The sequence below is a fragment of the Hydractinia symbiolongicarpus genome, chromosome 2, assembly GCF_029227915.1.
Source record: "Hydractinia symbiolongicarpus strain clone_291-10 chromosome 2, HSymV2.1, whole genome shotgun sequence".
Taxonomy (NCBI): Eukaryota; Metazoa; Cnidaria; class Hydrozoa; order Anthoathecata; family Hydractiniidae; genus Hydractinia; species Hydractinia symbiolongicarpus.
In genome coordinates, this window is record NC_079876.1 from 11301070 (window position 1) to 11323151 (window position 22082).

General features: G+C 30.8%; 3 protein-coding genes across 4 annotated transcripts; all 3 read right to left on the reverse strand.

Moving 5' to 3' along the window:
* Positions 1–35: 35 nt before the first annotated feature.
* LOC130629399 (echinoderm microtubule-associated protein-like 1) lies at positions 36–16958 on the reverse strand. Of its 2 annotated transcripts, XM_057442574.1 has the most exons (24): positions 16542–16934; positions 16334–16455; positions 15752–16033; positions 14919–15184; positions 14445–14542; positions 13382–13616; positions 12499–13000; positions 11658–12059; positions 11298–11400; positions 10964–11098; positions 10808–10868; positions 9610–9714; positions 9123–9218; positions 6286–6435; positions 5547–5798; positions 5106–5255; positions 4695–4829; positions 4483–4550; positions 4171–4259; positions 3503–3600; positions 3316–3406; positions 2908–2994; positions 2476–2603; positions 36–2314 (listed from the first exon to the last, which is right to left on the reverse strand). In XM_057442574.1, exons 1-24 carry the CDS (start codon positions 16709–16711, stop codon positions 2186–2188), a joined length of 3954 nt encoding a protein of 1317 aa, XP_057298557.1. In that variant the 5' UTR covers positions 16712–16934; the 3' UTR covers positions 36–2185. The 2 variants fall into 2 exon arrangements, with proteins under 2 accessions (XP_057298557.1, XP_057298558.1); XM_057442575.1 differs by lacking the exons at positions 36–2314; positions 2476–2603; positions 2908–2994; ... (2 more) ...; positions 4171–4259; positions 4483–4550 and having other exon boundaries at positions 4791–4913; positions 16542–16958.
* Positions 16959–18615: 1657 nt separating this feature from the next.
* On the reverse strand, positions 18616–20338 carry LOC130629404 (uncharacterized). Its single transcript, XM_057442581.1, has one exon. The coding sequence runs from the start codon at positions 20203–20205 to the stop codon at positions 18859–18861; it is 1347 nt and encodes a 448-aa protein (XP_057298564.1). The 5' UTR covers positions 20206–20338; the 3' UTR covers positions 18616–18858.
* Positions 20339–20479: 141 nt separating this feature from the next.
* Positions 20480–21199, reverse strand: LOC130629405 (isochorismatase domain-containing protein 2-like). The gene has a single exon (XM_057442582.1). The coding sequence runs from the start codon at positions 21165–21167 to the stop codon at positions 20574–20576; it is 594 nt and encodes a 197-aa protein (XP_057298565.1). The 5' UTR covers positions 21168–21199; the 3' UTR covers positions 20480–20573.
* Positions 21200–22082: the final 883 nt, after the last annotated feature.

Here is a 22082-nt window from a genome sequence, read left to right on the forward strand (position 1 = left end):
TTCTTAAGCCATACGAAATAAATAAAACAATGAAAGTCGATCAACCTTTATCTATTCCATAAAATAATGTTTTTTTTTGCATTGCTTCTCAGTCTATACTATTACAGTGAAATCTGTCAAAGACGGTCTCTCAGAGGATAGGTAAACATAGCAGTCTCTTACAAAGAACCTTGTATATAAAAACTGCAGCCCCACTCTAAATTTTACATTTTTGACTGCTCTAAGCAGTGAACTTGCATAATATCAAAATAATGTCTATGTATTCCGCATAACAAAGCTTTGAAGACATAATGATAAAACTGTATGTGTGCGCCTAGACAAGAATTATCATATCAAAAAGGCTGATTGGTTTAAAATTAAGCGATACAAGAATGATTGGTTTAGAAAACAATAAAAGGAATTAATTGAAATTTGCAAAAAATATATGCATTAAATATTTTAATCCATAGTCCTGCATTATTAACTTGTAATATTTATAACACAAGTTTAAACAGTTTATATTGTGCATGATAGATAGTTTACAAGGAACATTTTCAAGTGACAATAACAGATGTTACCACCCAAAATCCTGGTTGGCAGAAATTAATAATCTCCTGATCTGTGGTGGAAATCAGTATTTATATATTTTAGTCAGCAAACTATCAAGGTTATGAAAAAAAGTTAGAGAAAGAAAATAATGAAACTATCGGAGGGGGAGTTATTAGCGTTTTAATGGAAAAATGTAGATTTATTACTATCTAGAAGAAAAATAAAATTTAATAGACGATTTATCTTGTTTTTATACCTCATCATATATATTTTTTAAAAAGTGGACTTTTAAGTTGTAATGGATGTGGATGTGTTGAATGATAACTGAACCATTACAGTACCCGTACCAGTGTAAAATGCTTGCAGTAAAACGTCAGGCATTTACAGTTGGTGGTGGAATTTTTTCATTGTTTTGAATAAATATTTGCAAAATCATTCAAATGAAGTTATTTTTTTAATTTCTGCCCAATTCTCACACAGCAGAATTTTGTATCACAAATGCACAAGGGTATGCAACAGACATGTTGACTGTATTGTAACTTTGATGCTCTAAAAAAAGTAAAACCATAACCCAAAAATAAACAATTAAAAATATTTAATGTGTTATACCCCTGATTTTTTTGTATCTTTTATTCACTATTCATAATAATTTTTGTAGATATTACGTTTCTTTTATTCAAAGCCCAGACCCTAATTGAATCTGCACAGCTCAAGATGAGGATTAACCAGGACTTTCCATCGAAGCCATGGTCCCTCCTGGGAATAATAGACAGGGTATATCCTTCGATAATTTGTGAGGATAGTCATGTAAAATGCTCACACAGTTCTTCTTTAATTTTCTAATAAACTGTGGTTATAAAATTAATATACTATCCGCCACCTCACGAAAGTACAAGCAAACATTGGATACACTTTGTTTAATGACAGGAGACTAGATCAAGAAAAAGTCTAATATACCTTTTATTTTCTATGTGTAATATTATGTGTTCAGTATTATTATGTCTTCAGTATTAAAAGATCCCTAATCTTTTTTTACGTTAAGTGAGGCCATTACTAAAAGTGCAATAACAACAGCAGGTCCAAAAATTCAACAAGAAATGCATTTTCTTCTTTTCCATATATATTAAGAATATGCTTTATAAGTACAATTCTTGTAAACTTAGAAGTCTCTATTATCTATCTTCACTCTTTTGCAACCATCTATTGGATAGAAAATATGCCCATTAACAGTGCTAATGATGATATACACCACAATATATAATTTAAGCTAACTAATTAACTTGTTTTTTATGTACCGCTTACAGATAGTTAACATAAAAACAAAAAGTTTAGGTTGCCTGATTAAATCATGTTCTTGTTAAAAAAAACTTATTGTAATATAGAATAAGTTTAAAAATATAGTAAGTTCCAAAAATAAAAATAAAATAAAATATCGAATCAGTATAAACACATTAGTAAAAATAAGTTTTCATCTCATTAAAGTGTACAACTTGAAAAAATAAATATAATTAATTTGAAAATTTACATACACACATATAAACACATCAAAATTATCCAGACATAAAATCTTTTGTTGAAATACCAATACTTGGCTTATTGAACAATAACTGTTTAATTACATTAATTAATTTACTATTTCATGCATTGTGAAGATAAATTAAACTAATTTCCATTGCCACAAACAACCGTTACATTCATAAGAAGTAACAACATGTGTACCATTCAAAGTAAAACAAATACAACCCAAATCATTGTATCCACAACATGGAGTACCGATGAACATGCTCTAAAACAACAAAAACATTCCTTTCTCTCAACATTCTATTTTTTATTTTAGTTCACAAATATTGTTATTCCGAATTTGCACAAACTATATCCATTTTGTAACCAAATGTTCTTTTTCCCTACTTTAACAAAAAATAATAAGTTTTCTAGTTCTACACTTACCTTCTCCGTGACGCATGGATAATTTGCTAAACAAAGTTGATTTTCATGAGCAAATGCAACTAATTCTTTCTTCTTACTTACATCCAGAGGCGAATTTTTTGCATGGAATACTTTCTTTCTCCACAGACCTACAAAACGCAGACAATGCAAAATTCATCACTGATATTAAAGAATTATGACAAGGTTCTAATAACATCCAGAGTTGCCAAGCAGCACAATGCAACCTGGTTTCCACTAGGTGATAAATTCAAATAAAATTTATTTATTATTGCCAATTAGATGTTTTTGATATTAATGCTAGTACGTTATAGTATCAGTGTGTATCAAGGGTTGAAATTTGAAAGATATGTTGTCCAAAGGTTCAGTAAACACAGAATTATGAAAGTGCAGATACAAATTTGAAAAGAAACATAAATTGTATAAAAATAATACCTAGCAATTCGTATGAAATTGTACAAGTATTTGTTGACCAAATCATGGATTCATTATTGTCAACTACGTTTCCAGTTGGTACATCAACTACAAATAGCATTCATTATCTTACAGTAAGGTGTGACTGAAGTGGAGACAGAAAAAAAACTCCAGATGAAAAATTCATATTTGCACGATTCCAATATTAGCTATTTTCACTTCTATGTATTCCTTGTGTCGTAACAAGTGAAGTGTAGTAAGAACTTCTAAATAGATTTAATCTGGTTAAATATTTTTTTAATCACATACGCTGAAGTCAAATACACTATGAAAGAATTAATTCCTAGGCAATACATTTTAAGTAAAAAACAAAAAAAACCTGAAAGAAAAGAAAAAAATGGAGACAGAAATTAACAGAAATTAACATACAGTAAAAAATTTCTTTCGTAACCGATTGAGCTCTAATAATGCTGTTTGAAATGCACCAATCAATGGACACAATAGGGTTAATACAGTCCTTCTAAAGAAAAATGCAAGTTTCAAAATTGCACAAAATTATTTTCATAAATGATGAAACACTGCGTAAAATGAAACATAATCTTAAATAACTTCAAACCTTTAAAATAATATTCATCTCTAAATCTTTATTTTTGTCATCAAAATTGTAACAAACAATTTTTCCATCAGCCATACCACAAACAAGTAACTTCCCATCTGTTAGAAGTTATCAAATTGCACATTATAATTTAGCAGAAAAGGTCTCATATATATCAGCTGACAATATACAGAGTACTTTTTTCAAATAGTTTTTTTTTGCGAACAACTTGAATCCAAATCGTCCTGACTGAAGATAACCCAACAAAAAGTGTTTACAAGAAAAGACATTCGTAACCTCTATTACTAACATTTGAAATAATTTAAAGGTAAAAACTAATTAACTAATAAACAATATTTTAACTTTTCTTCACATCTGGTAAGCATTTTTACAATTTACTCCAGATAGATATACATTGATTTCATCGATTTTCTGTTACATATGGGGGTAGAATACAAGAAATAAACAACTGTTTTTCAAACAGTTGAAGAAAATTGGACAACAGATAATTCACATGCAAAAGTCCACAAAACGTCCAAAACATTAACCTATATGTTTAACATAACAAATCTTAACCCTTGACACAAACGGGAATTCATCTTTAATTTCGGACTTTCTAAGTTTTACGTCAAATTTTGACAGGCGTGTAATATGTAAATAATGACCACTAAAGAAGTCAAATTTCACACCTGGGGAGGACTGGAGACATGATATTGATGTTTGCGTGTCTTTAAATTTTTCAACAAATGTGCCATTAGTGGCATCAATAAGATGAATACTGAAAAATAGAAAAAGTTAAAACCAAAAATATACAAGAAACATGGCAGTATATGTTTAAATCATCATCTCAAGCAGCTTATAAATAATGTGAGATTTGTGAAAATAAAATGAGTTCCTTGTAAATTACAATGGCTACCAAGAAAAATCCACTTGCAAAAATTATGAACATGAAAATAAACATGAACAAGTTTTTAACTGGACGAAAAACGCTGTAATTTTACCTTCCATCTTGGCAGCCAACAAAAATAAATTCATCCAATGAGTGAAAAGAAATGCAGGAGCCATTACCCTACAAAACATATAAAGTATTCTTAGGTATCTGTTACCAGGAGATCATATTGGCAAAAGGATATAATGAATTAATAAAAGATAGACTAAAACCAGTTGTTTCTTTACTCAATATTTACAGTATATACCAAATAAAAGGGTTCACCTTAACTTGATGCATCCAAACAACAACTTTTGTTTCAATATTTATCATACAAACACAACCGTCTGCAGATAGAGATATCATCATTTCGTTATAAGAGGGATGCTTACATATACCCATTACAACATCTGCATGACACTATGTACGAGGATAAGGTGTTATTGAAAAAGACCAAAATATTGCAGAGCATCTTTTTATATCATTTAACTTATTGTTGGCGATCTACATTAAGAGAATAAATTGATGTGATAAAAAAGATGGTAGAGAAAAAAATGCTGAATCAACATTTGAAATTCATTTTTAAATTGCTAAAGTTAGCCTCTTCTCAAGGATATGACTTACTTAAAAAACTCAAATAGTCATTTTGCCAATCAGTTTCAGGACTTCTTGCAGGAAACTGTAACCACAACCTACCTCGGACAGAGTGACCAATTCTTTCTCAGCAAGAGAAAATATCTTGACAGGATTAATGCTTGTCTTGATCAAACTATTTGAAGATGTACCAATACACATCACGTCGTCATAGATACATATATCTCTGCACCCTTTGTTTTTTTTAAGTATCTAAATATAAAATTGAATTTGTATTACTAGTTTTTCTATTCACAGTGTAACATAAACTGACACAAAGATATTCACAACAACATGCACTACTTGTGTCGTGGATAAGCAAAAAAAATGAAGTATTGTCTGCTGTATAAGGAGGTTTGGATGTGTATTATTAGCATAGGATTCTTAGCATGTCATGCTGCCTGGAAAAGTTTATAAATATTTTAAACTTTTTCATAAGTTAAGGAATCAAAAAAGAATGATTTGCGTACAATCCAAGTTGACAATTATTGAATATATGCTCACTTTATCTTCTTTAAATATACATTTCATTTGTTCATCCCAAACAAGTACCACATCTTCCCTGCTACTTCCAGTAAGTAAGTAGCCATGTTTTGTGAAACACATGGCAGTAATTGGTCCATTATGGGCATTATGAATTGCATGATCAATTTTGTTTCTTCGCCAAACATACAACCCTCCGTTTGAGTGACCAGTTATAAGATCACCATTTTTATTGAAAACTGCACATAATATATTCTTAGAAATTTCCAGAGCCTGAATAAAAGTAAGAACATTCTTAAAATTCAAGGCAGCAGAAATTCACTGACAATAGAAATGCATTTTTTAATTTAATTTGTGGGTAATTATAAAACTATATGAAAGTAACAAATCAGAGTGTCCACTCAGAACTTGACGTCGATTTTCCAACATTCTTGACATTTTTTAGCTAAAATTTCTGACGGTTTTCTAATTTTCTTCCCTACTTTATTTCTATAGTTATGGCTGGTGAAATAGCTTACTAACAAAGGATGAAACATATTAAAATGCAAAAAATGCATAGTATATATGCATTATGGGAGCTAGTAAAAAGTTAAAAACTTTCCATGACATTTTATAAAAGGACTAAATTTTCTTGAATTTTTTCTGATATTTTGCCTATATTATCCAAACTCCTCCTGACAATTGTTGACATTCCAGCCAAAGTGGACACAAATACTGAACACAAACTTGCAAAATTCTGTTAACATAAGATAACTTATACCCCAAATTCAGCAGCATCTCCGCTAATGTTGTCTTCTTTAATGTTACAAAACAGAAGACTTCCATTTCGTCCATACGTCACAAAAACACTCCCGTTTATAGGAGAACACAGTACATCTTCCAAGCGAACATCTTTGAGCAATGGATCATCCTGTACACACAAAATAATCACTAAGTCACTATAGTTGTTGATGTACTACTTGAGAAAACATCAGGAAATATATAAAATAGCAGAAAAGGTTATAACATTATGACAGTTTACAAAGGGATGTAATAGAATAAATGTGTTTTCACTACGTTTAAATGATTTACAGGCATGAAAAAAGGTCCACAATTTCGTAGTCCTTGTCCAATCATGTGAATCACATTAGCACGATAAAAATTATATAACACATATTAAAATAAGAAAGGCAAAATTACGCCTCATGATCATTGTACAAGAAATTAAAAAAACAAGAACAAGAAGTAGTAGTAATTAAAGCTGATAAAGAATTAATAACAGATACTATAAGAATATTTATTTTAAACATGAGACAACCATCAACAAAAAAACTATACATTGGACAATAATTTTATTCTTTTTTTTTAGTTTATTGTGACATCATAGCACATTTAGTGAATTTTAAATAGCCACAAATAACTACACAAAAAACTCTATATGAAATGTTAAAAAGCACTAGAAATATTTATATAAAAATGACACCAGCTCTTCTTTAAAGGTACTATCCGGTAAAAAATTAAAACTTGATATTACTTAGACCTCGGAACAAAAGTAAAGAAAAAAGTATTTAAATACAACCAAAATTGTCTTTCATTAGTTTAAACTGGATTTGTTTACCTGACCATGCCATTCTCAATCGCCATCTTTACTGAACTTCGAATGCGGAAAAGGACAGGGTAAAGACATTTATATGTGCAATTTATGCATTGACGTATTCTTTGGGTTACACCTGGGTAGAGTTTGGCACGTGCAGAAAGAGAAATGAAGAAGAAAAATGGTATACCCAACAGAATTTTTATACTTTTATCAACCATGTTCACAAACAGAAGTGTAAACCTAATTGGATTTCAGTTTGAGCCAGAACGACCAAATAACAAAACACAAATTCTCTCTTATAATGACGATGAAGCAAACGCACCAGAATCACCCACTGCCTCTGGCACACAGATAGATGTAAGTGAGTGGTGCTTATGTGAAAAGTGCGAGAGGATGCCTTCAGCTGTTGAGTGTTTGTGCTGTAACGAGGTGGACAGTATAAAATACTTCCAGCTACGGCTATATAATTTGACCTTACATTTTTCTACTGGTTGTATTATAAATGAACGCGTGGGTACAGGGTTTCTATTGTACTTTAGATAAGAAATATACAACAGAGCACAAAGATTTCAATGCGGTTGTGATTTTAAAGAACAGCGTTAGTTGCTCTTCACGACCAGGAAAGCCGTGGAATTAAAAAAAAGGACGAAGTGTCTAACAAGTAAGCCGCTAACACTCTTGAAAGTACTGTTGCCATAGTACTTCCAATCTTATTTAGGATGATATTTTTTGATCTGTTGGTTTGCTCATAACCACTTGGGAAAAGGCATTCGTTGGGTGATACCATCTTGTGTCGCGTCTATGATACGTATAGAATATCCAAGCCCAAATGGGGTGTATACTGGCTTCAAAGAAGGTGAAGAAATACCTGAAATTGATTTTTCTTGGACAAATACAGTTGGCAACAAGAATGCTTGATTGTAAATTAAAAACAACCTCGCACTCAATACTTTTTTATATTAAAAAATAAACAATAAAAAAATAAGCTGTACTGGAAACGAGGCTGCACATTTTTCAAAATATATGCAGTTGATAAAATATACATACTGTGACGCTTTGAATAAACGCCCGAGGTGTTTATTAAATTTTTCGAGGGGAACGTTTAATAGAAAGGGTAGATCTATTTTTTTTTCTAGATCTACTTTCATTTACAAAAAAGTATATCTGCGTAGATATGCTTTTATGTAAATAATCTTACCTGCGTCTCGTCTCAGTCCTGGCACAAAAAATAAAACAGCTTTAAAATAATCTACTTTAATTTGTGTAGAGACAGACATTCTGTTTGTGTGGACAGGGACATAGTAGTTCTATCTCTAAAAGTGAGTTGCATGCTTTGAAATTAAATATTCATAAATTGCTATAAGGGGTTAAAATATTAAAAAAAAAATTAATCTGGTAATATTGTTCAGAGTAAAACAATCATTTTCTGTTTACAATGTTTTGAGTTGCCGAGAACCCAACCCTTATGTCACAACAAAAATATTATTGTAGCCTCCCTTTCATGTAGAATAGCTTCGGTATAAATTTGCTTTCAACAACATGCGATATGAAAAATTTGTAAACATAAAGGAAATGTTATTCGAGTTGTAAAACTCTACAAATATAATCACTTATATTTTTGCAACAAATAAGAAAAGTTGAATTCAATTCAGGCTACTTTTTATTATTATATTTTTACTGGACGGCACCTTAAAATAGTTCTGCCACCTGGTCTTGGTTTTACATAGTTGCAGTCATAGCAACATACAAAAGATATTTATTTATTTATTTATTTATTTATTTATTTATTTATTTATTTATTTATTTATTTATTTATTTATTTATTTATTTATTTATTTATTTATTTATTTATTATATTTTTAAATATCTAGACATATATCAGAAAATAAGAAAACTAAAATGTATTTTCTTTGTGGTTGTATGAAGATCTCTTAACTTATGACAATAACTTTGACCGGTTGTTATTAATATTTTAATAAAAACTTTGATAAATAGTTAAAATGAAAAAATGTTTTACTAACCTCTTTCAGTTGATACTTCACAACACCCTTTACATAATCGTATACACAAATTGAAAAACCAGAATCTGTTGTTTGCACAGCTACAAGTGTTGTATCCTTTGTTTGAAAGAAAATAAAATTCTTTTTACATTTAGTTTAAAACTAATTCGAAACAAATGATTGCATTAAAAGAATAGGATTTCCAAGAAAATTAAAAGAAATATTTGGGTTGCTATGATTAACACCCCCAAATAAAAAATTAAACATTAAAACAAAACAAGCAACTAAAAATAAAGAGTTTCGTGTGGCTATCACTTTTTACAGCACTACAAAAAATCCCATGCTCCGTACACCAGCGACTGAGACATATCTGGCAGGCTGATGTTTGCACAAATTCTTATATAAACAAATATTGTCAACAAGAATATTATTTCTAGTTTATTCTCGTATTACAAAGTCATCATAACAACAACAAAGAAAACAATAATAATGCACAAATAATTGAAACCTTTTGACAAAAGTCCATTGAAACAATTTTTAAAACTTTATCAGATATGATAAATATTGATGACGTTGTAGATAAATCAATGACATTCCATATATAAATGATGCACTAAAATAAATTGTAAACTATTCAATTTAACACTACTGCTTCAATTATATAGTAGGATTCAATCCACGTAACTTATTTCAGCCAGTCTGAGAGACAGAAAGAGTTCAGATGAGCTAAGAAGCAGGCTAAGTCTCTGTAGAATTAAAGATGTTATACAGATAAGAAGATTGAATTGGCTGGGGCACTTGGAAAGAATGGAGGAGGATAATTGGGTAAGAAAGCCTAGAGACTTGATAGTTCCTGGGGCAAAGCCCAGAGGCAGACCGAGAAAGACTTGGCAGGAGGTTAAAAGGACAGACTTGATACAGAGGAAGTTGAGTTTAGATCTAACACAGTCTAGATCAGATTGGAAGAGGGTCATTAATATACCCCGTCCAACCCATGCTAGCATGGAAAACGGACGTTAAGCCGAGAATGATGATGATGATGATTAAGAATATTTTTACTGTGTAAATTTTGAAATACATTAACTAACTAGTCTAATAAATTAACTAACTAGTCTCATCCATGTATTAATTTAGGCTGGACGTAACACTGAAATGTATATGTTAAATAAAATATCAATTAAAAATGTGTATTTTTTTCATTTTTTGGACACAAATATTATTTGTTTATTAATCTAAAGCTTGCAGTAAAAAAATAGATACAAAGCATTGTAAATCTTGCAGGGTAAGAAACATAGCAATCAAAACTGTAAATCAACTTCTAAAGAAACATTGATGAAACAAAATAATTACTGCACTAAGAAATTAATAATGGCAACACTCCTAGAAAACAAATTTTAAAACATAAAAACTTCCCCAATCATCTTCTTCGCTACTCATTTTGACAAAAAACTTTATGGTAAATTTATAAGAGCATGTGGTTAACTTTTGAGATAAGTTTCTTTGCTCTGTTATTATCTTGCTCCCATGACAATATGTGCTTTAGATTATTAACGAGTTCTTAGAATATATTAAAAAACCTCACTTACTACCACGAGAGACAATAAATAATGTATCAATCATGAAAACCACAAGAAATTGGTTTCTAATTAAAACATTCTGATTTAACTAATGAACTATCAACAATAAAAAACCTCATGTAAACCTACCTTTGCATCTTTTCTTTCCTGTGCACTTGCCACTGTGGTTTTGTCTGCATGCACACATAAACTAAAAACAAACACATAGAAAACAAATACATAATATGGTTTCATAAAACTGATTTTGTAGCAAATTTGTTATCCATTTTGCAATGCAATTTTTACCTGGTTATATTCTCTGTATGCTTTCTGTAGAACCTTTGTTTTTGTTTTTCTGTATCCATAGCAACAACAACACGTCCAGTGTAAAATATAATCTCTTTCGTTGAGGTAGCATTTAATTTTTTTCCGTAACCATATCTGAAACAATTTATAGATGTTTTGAATTTAATAGCATGCATGCATTCATAAAAAAGATACACGTCTTCATAAAAAACATAACATTAGAAATAACCTTTCTAATAATCATATTTTTACACCCAAACCCGAAGTTCCAACAGTATTCACACAATTCCCCAGCTGTACAGTTCATTTTTTTTAAAGTAAAACATACACTCACATCCATTCTAGTTGTAATTTTTGTTCTGGAGCAGATTCATTAACTGAGGTTTTTGCATATGATGGATACACAAAAAAACTTTTTCCATTGATGTCTATTGTGCCTAATAAAAAAAACATAACACTTGAGATTGTAGTTCTTATAAGAGCCTCACAAGGCGTGATGATAAATTGCAGGACAGTACTATCCACTGTTTCAATAGCTTGCTGGTTATTTATTACTACTAGATGGTGTTTCAGTTATTATTGTCCATCTCACTTTAAAGTTATTTAAGTCTACTTTATCATATAACTTGTCATTGTTTTTACAGAACTTATCAACAAAGAAATCTACTGGCTATCGTTTTCTATAATTGCTTACCTTTCTCTTCATAAGAAGTAGGGGATGGCGACAAAGAGACAAGTTTCACTTTTTCAACCATCTTAACTATGTCATCTTCACCTTTTTCTTCTTTCTCTATTGTGCTTACAATGCCATTCTTATGGCCTTCGTTATCTTCAATTAAAGAACCTGACTCTACCTTGTTGCTTGGGAGTACAGAAGAATTATCTTTTTCATGAGTTATCAAACTTTTTTTTCCATTTTCAATTCTTGACGGTATATCAGGCACAATTCTGAAAGGACTAAGTTTCTTTTTTATTGGAATTTCTTCACCAACTTCAATGTCTGTTGTTGTGTAAACTTCAGAATCCATATCAGTAGCAGTCAAGCATTCTGAGTCCGTGGTAAGTTCATGTTTGACTACATTAAAACATGAGTCAGCTAAAATGAATTATAAAATTAACAGTAGATATATTTGGAAACTAAAAACCAAATAACAAAAAAGCTCCCACAAACTATATTAAGACAAAGCAACAAAAGTCCTATACTAGGTTTACGCAATTTGAACCTAGGCAGACTAAGGAGTTAGGATCTTAGGTTTTTCGGTTAGATCTAAACTCTTAAAATATGCCAACTTTTGCTGGCATCACTATTACCATTTTTTTAGGGGATTTGTAGGCCCTAATGAAGATTATTTAATGGATTTATCACTACTGCAATTTAAACAGTGACTGCATATCAACGATGTATCTGAAAAATTCTTTAGGTTGATGCTTTTTTGCCAACTTTGTAAGAAGGCTAAAAAAGTGTCATTGTCAATACAGTTATTTATATCAGTAGCAATAGGAATGAGGAAGTATATTAAATTGAATCACAATACCAGATTTCTTAAACTTCCTTGGTTTTCTTTTTCTTTTTCCTTTGATACTCTTTACTGGTTTTGATTGGCCCCATGTTTTACGGCCATATCTGAATCCATACCCACTATTTCCACTAGAGTCCAGTTCCTTTTTCCACCATTTCTCCATCTTTGAAACAGATCGATGATTTTGTTTTATAATCAATTTATTTGTATCTGTTGTTAGTTCACTTTGTAACATCTTTGTTTCATTCCATTGTCGACGACTAGGAGTTCTTTTTGCAGATTTTTGTGGTGAAGAAACATTTCTAGCTTGCTCAACGGGCCTTTCTTTTCCGTTTTGTACATATGTAGATTCCCGCTCGTCAGTAACAGGTAGAATTGGAGAATTGTCGTTATTAGAATCTATAGAGTAAGTTCTATTTCGAATTTCTACAGCTGTTTCTAATACTGACTTTACATTATTTGGAGAGGCTTCTCTTGGTGGAGATGGGGTCAATACAGGAGATTTTTTCGAATGAATCTAAAATTAATTAAAACATCAAATTCTGATCTAATAAAGAAGCGTTTCAATAATGGCACAACTGGTCCTATTCTCTAAATTGGTACATATAAAAAAAAATTGAATAAGAAGTCAGTTTTTTTCAAACATGTATTTATATTAGTTTTAACCTTTTCAATGTATCTTACATGAAGTCTGAGTCTGGTGAGGCATAAAACATAAAAAACAAGCAACAGGTGCATGGACCTGATTGACAAATAATTATAAATAACAGTAGACAAAAATTATAAACCTTTTAAAATATACTTTTGCTAACCAATCCTTTCATAAGTTAAGCTCAATAACACCTTAATACACTCTGTCTCCCCCACCTCTAAAACTAAAAGTAGAAGTAAAAGAAACCTGTGTTTCGAAATCACTCAAATGCAAATCCAATCCACCAAGCTTTTCTAACTCCTTAGCATTTCCTGTAGGAACATGAATGTCTATTTTTTGCTGATTATTCATATTAGTATAGGATTGATGTGGATTCCACATTGTACCAATGTCTCCAGATACTAAAGCTCTTGGACTTGTATTGATTGGAGGTAGGTAAGTTGGTTGACAGTCAGAAATTGTTTTTAAAAACAAAGGATAGCTAAAACAGAGAATTTAATTAAAGTACCTTTAGTAAACAATTATAAAAAATCCCCACAATAAATGCTAAAATTTTGAACAATTGTGAAAAAAATTGACTAAATAAGCAATTTTCCACAATAAACTTACACAGGTAAACCATGACTAAAAAATTTTTGGGTAGGTTTTTCTGAGTAGCTAAACAATGTTTGGGAAAATGTGCAAAGAATCATTTTTTACAAAATAAGAATGTATATAAAGTCAATGGCAAAAATTCGAGGTATTCTGATTAGTCTCTTCTTAATACATAATGATGTTAGGGAAGTATAGTTAGCTGGGGTAAAAAATACAAGGAGCACACATTGTTACTATTGAGTAAGAAACTTTTATTATTGAAAGTGCATTCTAGTTAGTATGAGTGGACACAGTTAAAACATTCTGCGGAGTAAACTATGTGAACAAATTACATAATAAAATGTAGACAGGAAGTTTTGTAATAAATTGCGCTCATGCCTACATTACAGCTTCCTAATAATATCTTTTTTCAAAACTCACTATGGACTTTCTAAAAAACCAAAGCAAATATAATCTCCATTCAAAAACTTGTTTCAAAACAATTCTGAAAAAATGCATGTTAAAAGTAAACAAAGAAATCGACTAAGAATAGTAAGTTGCAGTAACTTTCTTTCTAACATTCTGATGCACACTGCTCAGATCACCACTTTTTTAAAACAAATTATGAACAAAATTTTAAATGTACTTGCATTCTTTTAAAGTTGAAATTCAATTTTAAGTGTAAAATACAGATTACTGCGAAAAACATATCCTCAAGAAACAAAAAAAAACATACTCAACAAGTCCCCGATTCTCGGTATCACATGCTCGAATTACTTTTGTAATTATATTGATGTCAATACCAGTCAACTCTCTGTAACAGATATCCAGTACCTAAAGAAGAGAAAATAATCTTGTTGACGTTTTATAATAATTCCAAATAATGCAAGAATGCAACTTGATGTAACAGAGCATAAAGTTACTAAAAACAAATCATAAAAATTCCATTGGAATTAATACTCTAGCTACCACTTGTCAAGTCTTATCAAACATGACCTCTATCAGTCAGTACAAACTGAGAAAGGCCATGCCATATTATCAGACTGTAATGTTTCCAAGTTAAAAAACACCAGTATAGTAATCGCATAGTTATTCTTCACAATGCACTCCACTGCACAATCAAAATCTATGGAACAGGCTATTAAAAGTAATTTCTAATTCAATTGTCATTTCAAGCTTGTAACAAGTAATAAAAATCTAAAGTTTGTACCTGTTTGTGTAATAATTTACCATTGTTATATTTATCCAAAGATTGACATATATACTGAATATTCTCTGTGTTTAGACACATTTGATTTGACCTTGCAAAATGTCGAAGTTCAAATTCCAGCTCTGCTTGCAACGATGGTTGTATATGTGGCTTTGAAGACCTTTCGTAAGGTTCATACAAAGTATTTCTATAATACTCTTCCAAATGTTGTTGGTATACTTTTGACTTTTCTGCTGTACCAAATTTATCTTGGTCTCCGAAGCAATCTATAAAGGTAGCAAATAACTGTATAGTCATACAAAACGAACATCTGTACCTGAAATCTAGGCATTGCATTAGATTTACAAAAGTTCATTCCTTGACAAAAGTGAGACTGTACTGCCCATACATACAAAAAAATATACAAAGGACATATTTTTGAGTAAGCATAATTTGTCACGCAGTTATAATCTATGAAATGCTAAAGGATATCTTACTAAATGATATACATGTTTTATGTCCTGTGACAAGATTTAGTGTTCAGGTATTTTCTTCGATTTTTGCAGAATAGCCTGTTAAATGTTCCTGCACAACTATAAAGTAGTATAAGGAATTTATTTTATTTTGATTATAACAAAATCTTTTTTTCGCACAGATGATACAAATACTGCCAAGCAAATATCCATATGCTTATAGGTGCTGCATTACAGATGATGCGGGATATTTGTCTTTAATTATAACGCTCACTGTATGTCTGCGAGTAAAATTGGTAGGTGTGAGTAGTAGCAGACAGGTTCACATGGATTTTTCCACACTCTAACAGCTATAGTATCTCTTAAGAAAGATTGTCTCACCCATGATGTATTTCCACATGTTAACATAAGCAACACCACCAGAGGAGACTTGATATCGTTTTATCAATGCTTCTGTTAAACGGGGATCTACATGTATGTTATGTACAGCAAGAACTTCATGTAGTTCAACACCAGATAAAATTCCATTCTCATATGGGTCAAGTCTTCTCATTGAACTAAATGCTGATAGTAGCTGATGGCGTGAGGCTGATGAAATGTTTTTCTTAACTTGATTGGTGAACGGATCTGAAGCATGCCAAGAATCACATGCTTGTGTCTTGTCTGTTAAAACAAAAGACGTGTGGAAATAATACGTCAATACAATTATTTATAGCTTTTGTAAAAACCAATTGACCATTTAAATTAGTTGCCTACAAAGTAAAACTTACCACATTATTTCCTAATTTGTTTATTTTCTAATTCGAAACCCTAAATACAGACTCCTTAAAGCTTATCTCCTCTTAACACATTAATTTCATATGAAAGAGCTTTAAAAGTTGTCCAACCGCATTGACTGGGATATACTTAATTACCTCTCTCATCAACTCTGACTGAAAGTAAACAGGCAATAATCATACTTACATGTAGGTTCAGGAGAGAGAATTGAGCGATATGTTTGTGCTATAGCACGTTGTTTATTCTTTTGAGCTTCGTGTCGTGCTGATGCATTAATATTTATTTGAATGTTCGAAGAGGTATCATATCTGAGAAGAAGAAAATTAAGCTCTCTAGATCACTATAATTTCTTCAAAAAATCACTGTAAACATTCTAAATTTAATATTCAAAAACCTGTATTGTGCATTTTCTTGTGTGTAGTCTCTGACATGTGTTGTTGTACCATAGCTATGTGCCGATGGATAACCATGCGTGTTGTAGTTGCGTGTGTTGTTATTGTGTACGGGAACTGTTACTATCTTCCCTCCAATTATTTTTGTTTTGTAGTGAGTAGATGGATACATTGCCACAAGTAAAACAAATAAGGAAAATGATAGGTGACTGCATGTTATTTTTTAATACTTCATATTTCTAAGAAAATGAAGAATTAGATTAAAGAATGATCTTTTTCTTAAATGAATCCATGCGTATTAATGAGTGTTAGAATTGAAATTGCTTTCATAATTTACAAAAATCAACACACACAATTTTGTTTTTAAATGTCCTTAAAAGTAATTACTTGCTAACCGTAACCCGAAGCATAAAAAAGTCAAGGTCAGCAGAAAAACAATTTATCCACTAAAAGCAATGAAATTATTTCCAGGAAAAAAAATTCACTGCAGCTGACTTTTCCAGAAATCTTTAAATTTTTGGCACTATAAAATTTAACTGGAAGGTAGCAAATAGCTTTTACAAATGTGGAAAAAGTTGTATGACTGTTCTCTACGTTCCTTACAAAATGTCTGTGTATTTATTTCATATGAATTGAAACATAAAATACAATATAAGTTGGATCTAGAAACACGAAAAGGAAAAACATTTAAAATTTATGAGGATAAATTTTAAAAAGTCCTTAGTAAACCAGTCCATGTATTGGCAAGCAAAAATATAAAACTATTATATGTTGCGGAGGATAAAAAGTTGTTTATCAAGTCCTTTGGAATTTTTTAAAAATCTTTCTTCGTTGTTCTCAGATTTGAAATATTTAAATTTTGAATGTACAACAGTGGCTCGTTAGAGATAATTGAGAACTTCTGTTACTTAGGTGATATGTTGGGCAGTGAAGGGGGTGTTGAAAGAAGTGTTACTTGCAGGATAGTTTCTGCTTGGAAAAATTTCAGAGAGTTACTTCCCTTGTTCACTAGCAGAGTCTTGTCAATCAAGGTAAAAGGTAGGTTGTATGAGGCCTGCGTAAGAAGTGTTATGTTGTACGGTAGTGAAACATGGGCAGTGCAGCAGGAATATCTTGACCGTTTAGAAAGGAATGATATAAGAATGGTTAGTTGGATGTGTAACACCAGTTTGAGAGACAGAATGAGTTCAGATAAGCTAAGAAGCAGGCTAAGTTTCCGAAGAATTAAAGATCTTATCCAGATAAGAAGATTGAGTTGGCTGGGGCACTTGGAAAGAATGGAGGAGGATAATTGGGTAAGAAAGTGTAGATACTTCATAGTTCCTGGGGCAAAGTCCAGAGGCAGACCGAGAAAGACTTGGCAGGAGGTTATAAGGACAGACTTGATACAGAGAAAGTGGAATTTAGATCTAACACAGTCTAGATCAGATTGGAAGAGGGTCATTAATATACCCAGTCCAACCCATGCTAGCATGGAAAATGGACGTTAAGCCGAGAATGATGATGATGATGATGAATAACTTCAAGATTTAAATATTTCAAATCTGAACTTTTCTAAAAGATGCTGACGTTACATTTCTATCTTTAATTAAAGATGAGATTACTTAAGCTACAAAATTTTACATGTGTCAAGATAATCATAAAGAGCATCAGGAGCTAAGTCTACACTTCTATGAAAGTTTTGATATTTTGAAATTTTGCAAGTATTTAAATTATCAATTTATGGTACTACCTTATTACGCCATCAATATTGATGTCATAAGGTCAGATTGAAATCTTTAAAGCTAAATATCTTAAAAACCAAAAATAAATTTGGAAAAAATTCCAATTAATGTATACTCTTTAACATACAAAAATATCATTTTCAATGCAGGAATCTTTTTAAAGACAGCATTACCTATAAAAGCGATACCAGATTTTAACAATTTATGTTAAAATCAAAATATTTTTGCTATATCGATTGAAGAAAGTAAGAATAAAATTTATTCACTAAGCTTTTGGTCTTAGTATCAACGAAATAACATAATAAACAAAAAATACATAAAGTTACAAAAAACCCACTAACTACTATTAATTTATTTAGATATAAAAAACATAAAAAAAATATAAATAACTATTATACTATAGTAAATCTTAAGACATCATACGTTCGTAACATGGTTTACAAATAATAATTGCAAAGTGGTTTTTAAATCTTTGTATTATACGTGCAATAGATTTTAGAAAACCCTATTCCTTAATTTCGATGCTTACTTAAAAAAATAAAGTTCTGTGTTAAATCAATGTAATTTAGTAATTCATTTAAATCAATTTATATTTTTAGTTTGTGAACTCAATACTATCGTCACTGATTTCATTTGAATAATCACAACTCTCATAATCTACACATGGATCACATAGCCCAAATTTCTCACAAAATTTTACTGTTTGTTGACGAGACTTCAAATTTGATTTGCTGTCCAGTTTAATAACAGCTAAATTTTCTCTAAATTTACTGCAAAAATTGCTTGCTTCAGTCATCATGTAAAAATTTTGTTCCTTCTCGAAATTTTCAAACGTGTCAACCTTCCCTGACTTCTTCATGTAATGATCAGTTGCTTTTAAGACTGACAACCATTGTAGATCATACTTTAAAACTACCTCTGAACTTGGCGAATCAAAGTTTAGTATTTGCATAAAATCATTAGATGGTAAACATTTTCCAAGTGCTAAAAACTTTGTGCTCTCTTTTGAATCATGCTGCACCAATGCTGCAAATTTGACATGATGGTGGGCAGCAAACCAGTATGTTGGTTTTAACAAGCGAAGTAACTCTTCTGCTGGATCATTGTCAATTAAATACTTCTGAATCGGTTCCTCTCGTAGCCATGGTTTTTGCTCGTAAATTTGCTCAATATCACCATACTTTTGTATATTAGAAGGCCAATCATGACTTAAAAATATATCAATGGGACTACCTTCCAAGTGTTTAAGTTTTGCAGTAGTAATTTGTTTTATATGATAAAATGACCTCTTTGTACTTTCATTAAATGGCGGTTTTTCAAAGTAGCCTTTGTGGAAGTCATTTGTGTTAAATATTCCTGACATACCAGCTATACGAATACCACCAACATTGATCACTCCAGCATAACCTAAGTAGTAAATATTTTCAGCTACCCAACCCCCATAAGGAAGTTCCCATAGATGATTGGCAGCTTCATGATTTCCACCAATGAATATCGTCAGCAACGGAGCTTTTTTACGACCAGCATAGTAATCGTGAAAGTCTTTCATCTGACGATACTTCTTTGGAACAGCCATACTCATCAAATCGTCATGATTACGAGTTGCTTGAAAATCGCCACAACATATCAAAAAGTCAATTTTAATACTTTCTTTTTTTTCAACATGATCAATCAAACTATATATCAAATCAAGATCACCGTGCGTACAACCTTGGACAGCAAATTTCATTTCTTTATTTTTGTATCTAAAAAATAATCCATGCATACATTTATACTGAAAGTTAATGTTTTGCTTTATGGGTAAATACCATTGACAAAAATTGACATTAGAGTATGATGCTAACTCATAAAAAAAAGAAATTACTAAATTCACAGGACTTTCGAGGAATAGAAAAAAATAAATAAACAGGGCAATAAAAAGGGCATTTTCAGAAATATCCATAGATATGAGCTCATGAAAAAAAGTTCATTACATTAAAATAAATGTTTCCTCCATTTGGATACGTTTGCAAGTTATCAAAACTGTTTTTTACACCTTTATTATTAAAAAAGAATTAGCTTTCAAATTTTGCATTTGGTAGCTGCTGTTATAGACAAAAAAACAATTTTTAGCGATGCATAAAATAAGAACAAAATATTTAATTGGCATATTCTAACAAAAATAACTGCAGGCTGATATTAAAATAAAAATATTAGAAGAAAAAAGAGCTACAATATAAAAAAGAAAAAATTTATTGAAATTTAAAAAGAAGAAAACATGGCTATTATTATTATTCTAATTAGGATTAAATTTGAAACTTGAAAAGGCATTTACAACTTTGGGACTAGTCCTTGGTATGGAGCTGATTCCATAATCAATTTTTGTAATTCACGAAAATTTGGATGTTTAGCATCTTGCAACAACAGAAATAATAACGATTCACTGGTTGTAATGAAGCCACCACTTTGACGTATCCTTTCAAAAGCAATCATTCGATCAGTCATACTTCTGGAAGATGTACTATCAGCAACAATATGCACATCATAACCCATCTCTAAGAAATCCAATGCTGTTTGTTGAACACAAACGTGAGCTTCTAAACCAAACAAAACAACTGACTTAAGATCTGGCCGTTTATCTTTCAAATGATTGATGACCTCTGGTGTTGCCATTGAAAAAAGTGTTTTTTCAAACACGGTTGCATTTGTAACATCAAGTTCAGGAACAATATGACCAAGACCTTTAGGATATTGTTCTGTAGCAACCAGAGGAATTTTGAGTGTGTTTGCAGCTGTAATCAAACGTTCTGCAACAACACAAATTTCAGGAAAATACGCAATGGAAGGTCGAAACTTTTCTTGAATATCACAAAGCAAAAATGCTGTTGCATCTGTACACATTTTACCAATTCTACGGACAGCCATTTTTATCTAATACATATAAGAACAAAAATAATTAAACAGTGAAAATATAAGACACTTTGAACAAGCAACAAAGTATTCTTATTACTTTCTAGGAACTGTTTTTAAAATATTACAGCATTCGAATTAACGGTCCGCGAATTGCGATTAACAAGTCATTTTTTTCTTCACAAATCAAATTTGCCTGACAAACAAGAAATTCGCAGATCGAAACTCAATATTTAAAAACGTGTATTGCGCATAAAATTTATTTTCGTTGTTTTAAAGTTTCTTTATTATTGCAAAAAGTAAAAAACAAGCCTGTGAATAAAAAAATGTGTAGATATGCAGGAATATAAATCATTTAAATCATGGAAAAAAGAAAGAAAAGCTTCTTCATTTTACAAGCTGCTTTTTAAGTTTCACTTTTGCTCAAAAAATGTGGCTGTGAAAACAATTTTAACGAAGTTTAAACTTGTATAACTAAGAAAGAAGAAGAAATTGCTCGTAAATATTTTGTTACTATTTAGGGTCATTTCCTGAGACGAAGTTCTCATATCACCATATTTAATTACAAAACTATTATAAAAATTTCTTGCGAAGCTTTTGCTGTATTTTGTTATAAATCCTACAAAAAACCATATCACAAAACAATAAATGTGATTGTCCAGGGGAATTTGATTAGCGTTAATAGCCAACATTAGCGCTATTTTCCATTGATAATTAATAATAATAATTAATCTCATGTTAACGCTATACGCTTTAATTATTGTTATTTCTTTTGTTCTTTGTAGAGATTTAACGTTAAAATTTAATGCTAAGTTGTTTGTTATCAATTTACCCTGGACAGTCACAAATGTCATTAACATCTGGCATTTAACGTTCCCTAATTTAATATAAGCTGAAATATTGTTTCTCCCATATATTTATGGGAGAAAC